General features: G+C 60.3%; 1 protein-coding gene across 1 annotated transcript; it reads left to right on the forward strand.

Annotated features, from left to right (window-relative positions):
* Nucleotides 1-4076: 4076 nt before the first annotated feature.
* Nucleotides 4077-8372, forward strand: RTN4RL1 (reticulon 4 receptor like 1). The gene is made up of 2 exons (XM_045526987.1): nt 4077-4312; nt 5121-8372. Exons 1-2 carry the CDS (start codon nt 4077-4079, stop codon nt 6613-6615), a joined length of 1731 nt encoding a protein of 576 aa, XP_045382943.1. The 3' UTR covers nt 6616-8372.
* Nucleotides 8373-9276: the final 904 nt, after the last annotated feature.

Here is a 9276-nt window from a genome sequence, read left to right on the forward strand (position 1 = left end):
TTGCTATGACTCCAGAGTGTTTGGCCTGAGCAGCCAGAACAAAGGTGCCTCCTTTACCTGGGGTGGAAAGGGTGTGAATGGAGGAGGCTTGTCGGGAGAGCAGAGCTGGGTGTTGAGGACCACGCGCGGCGGACGGAGGGCTGGCGGAGGCAGGTGGAGACTGGCGTCCACAGACGAGAGGCCCAGCCCGTAGCATTAAATAACTGATCCCATTTTACAGGTGAGGAAAATGAGGCTCACACACTGAAGTCTGGGAGTCAGGCTTCAAACCCAGGTCTCTCTGGCTGCAAAGCCTGTGCTCTCCTCACCGCCCTGTGCCGTGGACAGGCAGCCGCTGGCGTCCTGCGCACCCCACTCCCCGTGTCCAGCAGTGGGGGCCCCTGAGGGAAGCCCAGCTGGGCCCTTCCTTGTCTCCAGGGCTGGGCCAGACTCTGGGCGGGGGTGGGGGACGGACTCACCAGGAAGAGGCCTGTGCCTGGGTGCAGCATGGAGGGACAGTGCCAAGTGGCCTGAGGCGCCAGCAGGCCCGTGAGCACAGCCGGCCTGGCCTGAGGACACTGTCCGACCAGCAGAGAGCATTCGGTTAGCATCGATTGGCTTGGACAGCAGCATCTGGCGCGGCTGGGGGCAGTGCGGGAGGGTGCGGGGGGAGGGAGGGCTGCAGAGCCAGAGGGACTGACCACATGGCTGGCCAGTCTCCGAGAGCCCCACCGACCTGCCCGGGGGGCCACGAGGATGACAGCCACAGGGCCATGCCTGCTCAGGTGCAGGGACAGCCCTTTGGTGCCAGTGGGTCGAGGTGAGCAGGCTGAGACTTTGGGGCCTAGAGGGCCAACCAGCCCGCAGCTGAGGCTGCCCTGCCCACGCCATGCAGCATGCACATGGGGGCAGAGCCCTGGGTTCGGAGTCAGCTGGGCAAGGCCTGCTCCGCTGCCTCCTCACCAGCTGTGTGGCCCCGGCCAGTCGCTCACCCTCTGTGGGCTTCATTTCTTCCGCTGTGAAACGGTGCTGCTCCAACCCGGCCACTGTGAGGACTCCACGTGGAGAAACTGGTCCGCAGTTGAGGGTTACTTCCCTTCCCTGTTTCCATGGGCTGGGAAGCTTCAGGGCCTCTGCCACACTGGCGGTCTGGCCTGGGCCTAGGGCAGGGCCCTGGCAGTGCTGGTCCCAGCGGGAGCTGTCTGGCCAGCCCAGGCCTGGGTTCCCCAGCCCAGCAGAGCTGATGTAACAGCCTCCTCGAAAGCTCTGCCTCCGTAGAGCCCAAGAGAGGGTGAGAAGGGGCACACTCCTGCCTTCCCACCCCAGTGCCTTTGCACATGCCATGCCCTTGCCTTCCCTTCCCACCCACCCCAGCAGGTCTGGCCCCCAAGGACTGTTTATAAGCACATCTGGGGGCTGCTGAGTGGACTGGGTGCAAAGCCTACCTGTGCTCAGGCTGCTTACCCCTGCCCAGCAGGCAGAGGTTTTGGGGTTTGCAGGAAGGAGGATCTGGAAACACCACCAGCCCTCCCTGGCTGTGCTGGATGCCACACTGAGCACTGAGCAGATGACATCTCATGGGATCCTAAGGCAACCCCATGAGGCAAGGACGCTTCTGAATCCCATTTCACAGATTAAATGCCACAGGAGGGTGAGGAACTACACACATCACACAATTGACCAGTGACAGGACAGTGTTGGCAGGTGACACGGGCAGCAGGGACCCTCCCCCTACACACCCAGGCACCTACTCTGTGATTCCCCCCCACCTGCTAGTGAGCTACAGGGACCCTGGCTCATCTGGGCCCTCCCCACTGGCACCTCTGACACTCCAGGGCACAGGTGGCAAGTGCCGGATGGAGGAAGGAATGAATGAGGCCGTGGAGCCCGCGAGTGCAGACATGTGGGAGGCCGGGAGGTTTGGGGGTAGCCCGCAGTCAGCGGTGTGCATGCCCTGGAGGAGGAGGACAGCCCTGGGGAAGGACTGGGGGAGCCCAGCCTTGCTTCCCTCAGCCCCTTCAGCTGCAGCAACCCCACCCTGCCCAGGAGGGGCCGAGGAGGCTGGGAGGAGGGGTTCCCTCCTGGATCCCTGCTAATTTGCAGTCTTAAAACGTACAGCAAAGGCAAGGGTCTCATTTTCAGTACATTAATCAGGCAATTAGTGGGTGGGGCTCAGGAGGAGTCTTGGGGAAGCAGTGCCAGCCTCCCTGAAGAGAAACCCAGCAGGGTGACAGCCCAGGACCAGGCACACACTGGCTCTGGTAGGGGGTACCAGAGGCAGGCGCTGTCAGCTGGGACAGCTGGGCCAAGGTCTCGGAGATGGGAATGGGCTTCCAGGGGGAGAAGCACTCAGCAGAGACCCCCAACCCCTGTAAAAAGGGCAGCTTGTCCGGCAGGGGTCCCCTACATCTGGGCAGTACTGAAGGATGGAGAGCAGCTCCCTTGGGCTCAGATGCCACCAGCCTACTTCCTGAGGTGCCCTCCGTCATCCTCGGGCCTTGGGCAGGAAGGGACTGCCCCATACAGGTCTCTGTGGCCTTGTTGCCACAGCCCCGACCCCAGCCCCTGGAGATAACAGGGAATGTGAGCTGGGCCCTGCACCAAGCCTTGGCTGGGGTCCCTGCCTCCTCCTGTTGCCCTGTCCGAGGAAGGACAGAGGGGCTCCTGCCCTTGGTCTCACCTCTTGCTGCCCCTGCTATCTGACCCCTCCCACCTGCCACAGGTCATTCACAAGCTGGATACTAGGCCCGCACCTGGAGTTTTGGGCAATTTGGCTTTTTCACCTAAACTGGGGTCCTCGTCGGGCTTCCCCTGTGCTCTGACATCCCCTGGAGGCACCTGCATTCTGTCTGAGGGGGTACGTCTCTCCGTGGGGCCCCCAGCTTCCCTAGAGATCATTTCAGATCAACCCTACCCTGGGGCCTTGCAAAGACAGAGCCACAACAGCAGGTGGAGCAGGCTGCCCCCCACACCCCCCACACAGGGTAGCTCTGAGGATCAGAGGAGCACGGCAGAAGCACTTTGTAAACTCCAATAAGCTGTACAAATGTCGAGTGGTATTAGCACTGAGCCGGCCACAGCTCACCCCTGTCCCCTTGCCGCAAGGCCTCGTCTGCTGCAGACTGAGGGAAGGAAATGCCTTTGTCTTTGCAGGATGCCTGGTGGAGGTGGCGTGGCCGAGGCCCTGTCCTCTTTAGCCTGAGATGGGGGACGAGGCCCAGTGAGCACCGTGAACACCCTTGAGCTAGGAGGGACACCCTGGGCTTCCTAAGAGTGGCAGGGTGGGGGCCGCTGCCTGGGGAGGGTTCCTGCAGGTGCAGCCTTCCTGGGAGGCAGCAGCCGGGGCAGGGCAAGGAGCACGAGCTGAGCCAGGAGAGGGAGCGTCGGCTCCGTGGAAGGTGCAGCCAGCGTGGGTTGGGCCCCCTCCCAGCCCGGGAGTGGGGGCTTTGGACAGTGGGCAGGTTCCCTGAGAAACAGCGGGGGTCTGTAGCCCAGGCTCCCACCTCTGACACCCCTGCCTACCCCTGCAGGGCTGGGGCCCCTTGGGCAGACGGAGGTGGGCAGTGGGGGCCAAGGCCAGACCTGAGCCTCTGAATGGGGCGGGCCAGCATACCGATCATCTACACATGTTAGATGGGGAAACTGAGGCCGAGGCAGCAGCAGCCTTGGCCCGGCCCACAGGCTGTCCAGTGGTGGGGTGACAAGGCACTATGGAGGCTGCATAGTGCTCGGCCTGGCCCAGAAAGGGTCCTCGAAGCTACGCTGCCACCACCACTCTGAGGTCATAATTGCTCTGAAATCGCAACCGAGCCCAATTATGCAAAAACCAAATTATGTGCGATGATTTTTATGTGTTGGAAACGTTCGGTCGAAGCCGGGTGATTACAGGGGGACGGGAAGCAGCTGCCACTCTCTGGGAGCCCATAACTCCCAACAGCTGTGAGCTGTCACTTATTTATGGCACCGTTTCGCCAGGAACAAGCGAATGACAGTGGCGGTGAGGCCTGCTGGGCTGGGAGCCTGGGCGGGTGGCCGGCAGGAGGCTGGGAATGAGGCCGGCCCCAGAGTGGCCAGGAGGGGTGGTTCTCCCACCCTACATGCGCTGGGCACAGCTGGCAGCAGGGATCTGGCTGAGCTGCCCCGAGTGCCCTAGCTCTTCCGAGAGGCCGCTGGACAAGCCGGAAGTGAAGAGGCAGGAAGCCAGCTGGGCGGGGGGAGAGGGATGCCTGGCCCTGGCCCTGGGGGGGTGTGTGCTGGAGGCCTGGAGCCTGTCCCCCCACCCCGACGCGCCTGCCGGGCTGCCTGGGGCAGCTGCGACCCTGGAAAAAGGCAGGTAATGACAATCGTCCATAATGAGGCTGCTCCAGTAATGAGCACGGGGCTATTATCCGACCACAGGCTGGACACATCTGAAAATAAATTATTTTAAGGATCCATTAACGAATGCCTAATTAATGCCCAATTAGAGGGAAGCTACAGAGGAAATGCTTTGGACAGTCGCGAGGCAAGGACTGGTTTTGCAGTGACAGCCTGGGAGGTCAGCAAGGCTGAGAGAGAGGAGGGGGCCAGGTCGGCCAGGACAGGGGCAGCTTCTATCTGGCAGCTGGTGCCAGCTGGTGCCAGCCCCGGTCCTCACAGACGTGCCCTCTCAGTCCATCCACACAGCTCTGTCCGGGAGAACTATCACTGTCTGTATTGTAGAATGAGGAAACTGAGGCACAGAGGGGGTGTTGCGTATTTGAGGACGTGGAAAACACTGTAAAGGAGACATTATCCGAGGTGAACTTTGGTGTCATGCATGCATGCTCTGCTTGTTATCGGGAATAATTTAAATAAAAACATTCCTCAGGACTGCACATGAGATATTTCCTTTATTAGAACAAGAGCAGGTGCCACCAGATCTGAGCGCAGATAACCGTAGGCCAGTGGCAGAGCTGGACGAGAGCAGGAGGCTGACTGGCTGCATCTGTGGGTCATGGTCCCCACCCCAGCAGGTGGCAAAGCCAGATGGGCAGGTCTAAGGAGATGCTGGGTGTACAGGGCCTTCACCCCAGATTCATCTCTTTGCCTGGAGTAGGGACAGGTGTCTAGTCCCAGACGGGCTCCAGGCTTGGGCGAGACCCCTGCCCTCCTCCATTCAGGGGCCAGGCTCCCAGGGGCTTCCAGCTCAGCCCACTGAGCACAGCCACACCGAGGACAGCGCCCCAGTGGGCCCAGGAGGGTCCTGTGCCAGTCCCTGCCCCGCCCCCACCTGCCTCCCACCTCCGGCCTCCCCGGGCGGTGCCTGACCCGGCTGTGCTCTCTCTCCCGCCAGGGTGCTGTGTGGAACTGCTGCTGCTGCTGCTGGCCGGGGAGCTGCCCCTGGGCGGCAGCTGCCCGCAGGACTGCGTGTGCTACCCGGCACCCATGACGGTCAGCTGCCAGGCACACAATTTTGCTGCCATTCCCGAGGGCATCCCCGTGGACAGCGAGCGCATCTTCCTGCAGAACAACCGCATCACCCTCCTCCAGCAGGGCCACTTCAGCCCTGCCATGGTCACCCTGTGGATCTACTCCAACAACATCACCTTCATCGACCCCAACACCTTCGAGGGCTTTGTGCACCTGGAGGAGCTGGACCTCGGTGACAACCGGCAGCTACGGACGCTGGCGCCAGAGACCTTCCAGGGCCTGGTGAAGCTCCACGCCCTCTACCTCTATAAGTGTGGGCTCAGCGCCCTGCCGGCGGGCATCTTTAGTGGCCTGCACAGCCTGCAGTACCTCTACTTGCAGGACAACCACATCGAGTACCTCCAGGACGACATCTTCGTGGACCTGGTCAACCTCAGCCACCTGTTTCTCCATGGCAACAAGCTGTGGAGCCTGGGCCAGGACACCTTCCGGGGCCTGGTGAACCTGGACCGTCTGCTGCTGCACGAGAACCAGCTGCAGTGGGTCCACCACCGGGCTTTCCACGACCTCCGCAGGCTGACCACCCTCTTCCTCTTCAACAACAGCCTCTCAGAGCTCCAGGGCGAATGCCTGGCTCCTCTGGGGGCCCTGGAGTTCCTCCGTCTCAACGGGAACGCCTGGGACTGTGGCTGCCGGGCGCGCTCCCTGTGGGAATGGCTGCAGAGGTTCCGAGGCTCCAGCTCCGCTGTCCCCTGCGTGTCCCCCGAGGTGCGGCATGGCCAGGACCTGAAGCTGCTGAAGGCTGAGGACTTCCGAAACTGCACGGGGCCGGTGTCCCCGCACCAGATCAAGTCACACACACTCAGCACCGACAGGGCCGCCCGCAAGGAGCACCACCCGCCCCATGGCCCCACCAGGGACAAGGGCCACCCACATGGCCATCTTCCCGGCTCCCGGCCGGGCTACAAGAAGCAAGGCAAGAACTGCACCAGCCACAGAAACCGCAACCAGATCTCCAAGGCGGGCGCCGGGAAACAGGCCCACGAGCTGCAGGACTACGCCCCTGACTACCAGCACAAGTTCAGCTTTGACATCATGCCCACTGGACGGCCCAAGAGGAAGGGCAAGTGTGCCCGCAGGACCCCCATCCGCACCCCCAGCGGGGTGCAGCAGGCCTCCTCGGGCAGTTCCCTGGCGGCCTCGCTCCTGGCTTGGATACTGGGGCTGGCAGTTACGCTCCGCTGAGGACCCAGGGCGTCAGCACCCAGCACTGCCACTTGTCCACCAAGGAACAGAATTTCTTTTCTTCTTTTTTTACAAGTGGAGGGTCTGCTGAGTTTCAGGAAAAGGCTGGTAGAGGCTTTGGCTGCGTTCTCGACCCTGCCGTGTGGATTATAAACCCAAGTGTATAGCCTTGGGCGGGAGGGGATTAGCGCATCTCACCCGGCTGCCCCAGCCAGCCCCCGCAGAGCACCCACGGACAGCGTCCTCTCCTGCAAGGTGGTAAAAGGCACACGTGAATCCTTCATTAGCAGCAATGGGACAACTGCCCCTCACGGGAGCTGGGCCCTGTGGAATCCCCATCATCTGGAGAGGTCCGACGGGCCCGGCCGTTCCTGGAGGAAACAGGACTTAGAGAAGAACCACCAGGGCTCACCAAGAGCCCGGGCCGACCAGCAGGCTGGGCGCACACAACAGGTGGCATCTTGGCTCTTGCCCGAGGCCACGTGGTCAATCTGCCCTGAATCCAACCCCACGCCACCTTCAGCCCCACCCGCGGGGGTCACGCCTCTCATTCCTGATGTCTCAGGCAACCCTGGCAGACCCAGGCCCAACTGCTGGGGTCCAAGAACCAATTACCAAAGGAAAGATCATCAGAGGCTGAAATTTAGAACTTCATCATGTGCAATGAGGTTCTCACAGAAGGTGCAGTTTTATAACTATGTCCACTTATATATATACACACCCTACATATATATATATATACATACAAATGCACAGGTCCCCCGGCCCACTCCGTTACCCAACTGTATGTCTTTTCATGTTTATAAACTATACAGAAAACTGTACCTGCTGAACTAAGGATTGTATTGGTGATTTCTAGCAAGGAAAAAGTTAGAGAGTTTTTGTCTAGAATCCCAACCTGGCAACCATCGTCCCCATGTAACCTGGTTTTGCCAGGGGCCTGGGGTGAGGTGTCAGTGGGGAGGGTTAAGGAGAAGGGGAGGCAGCAAGAATCACTTCAGGGGACCAATATTCTTAGAGACTTAGAACATCACCTTGTTTTTATATGCAACACAAGCCTGTCTGCCACCCTGGAGCACCCTGGCACCCCTGCTACAGTAGCTGTTGGCTTCGGGGTGAGAAGTGAGAAGCAGCTTGTACGCCTTGGGGGTGGGCGAGCTGGAGAAGGGAAGGAAGGGGCTTTGGGATTTCTGAGCCAGCAGGCGTGGCCGCATTCACAGTGTTAGTCCAACAGGTTGGACAGTGTTGTCAGCCTGGCCTGTGGCCGGCGACAGTCAGGACAGGCCGGGGAGACTCTGGGCAGGTGCCCAGACCTCCAGCTTGGCTCAGCTGCTGGATTTTCCTTCAGGCTCTTTGGTGGGAGACCCGGCAAGGACCCTACATGGGATGGCAGGAGGGAAGCATCAGGCGGCCTTAGCAGAAGGGAATCGATGCGGGCATTTCTAGAACCATCTCAGGCACTTCTGCATTAGAGGCCCCATCCTTCCTGGCCCTTCTGGAGATGCCCAGGGACAGGCAGAGGTCAGGGGGCCAGACTCAGGGGTCAGGAGCAGGGACAGGCAGCGTGCAGGGCACGGGGCGGACGGGCTCCGGTGGACGTTGGCCACGCTGCTGGCCAGGGGCCCCGGTGGGCACCATCTCCTTTGCGCTTTGCACAAACCTGAATTCCCCACCAGAGAGGATGTGTGTGAGGAGCAAGAAACACTGAATCCAATTAAGAGAGAATAATAATAATAATAAATTATCTTGGACAAGAACCCTGTTTTTCATTTCCTAACCCCGCATTCCTGACGGGTGGCAGATCCTGGGCTCCCGTGGGTGGGTGCGCCTGGCCGGGCACAGCTCCGAGAACGCGGCACGTTTGCTGGTGGGAGGAGCGGTAGGGGCAGGGGCACACTGACTCACAGGGACACGCAAGAACATGTACACACATGGACATGTGTGCACACTGCACACACACACATAAGCACATACGTCTCTGTTGTGCAGTTCCTCCCTCGCCCGCACAGAACATGATTCACTTCCCATGTTCTGGCTGCGCTGGGTTGGCGCCGTCTCTGGCTCTCCCTGGAGCAGGCTGGTCGTGGACCCTCCCTGGCCTGTTGCCAAGAGCCCCACCGGCAGCAGCTGCTGAGTTAGTGATTCTCAGGGGACTGGGGGGGTGGCTGGAAGGGAACAGTCAGTTCCTGGGGTCCAGGGGTGTTTCCAGGAGCAGTGGACGGGCCTGGAGACTGCACCTGCCTCTCTGGCCTCGGAGAAAGGAGAGAGCTCCCCAGACAGAGGGAGGAGGGCTGTCGTTTTCAGGCCTCGCTGGACAAATCCTCCTCAGCACAAGGCTTGGAACACGCACTAAAGGGAGCCCGGCGACTGCAGAACACATAATCTCCAGCCTGCAGTTGCTCCCCAGCGGCCTGCACGCTGACCCTGGCCGGTGCCAGGGCCTGGCTGTCCCTGAGAACCCAAGGATGTTGTTATGTTGTTGATTTCATTTTCAACTTTAGGCAGCAAAGCCCTCAGTGGGAAAATCAAGAGTCTAAGCACTTTATTAAATTTTTTAAAAAAGTCTTAGTGAGTCCTGTAATATGGAAGTGAAATGTCAGTACGAGAAATGCTAATGTTTTATAAATGATCCACTTCTGTCAAGCACAGCACAGTCTCTGG

Source organism: Lemur catta, chromosome 15, assembly GCF_020740605.2.
Source record: "Lemur catta isolate mLemCat1 chromosome 15, mLemCat1.pri, whole genome shotgun sequence".
Taxonomy (NCBI): domain Eukaryota; kingdom Metazoa; phylum Chordata; class Mammalia; order Primates; family Lemuridae; genus Lemur; species Lemur catta.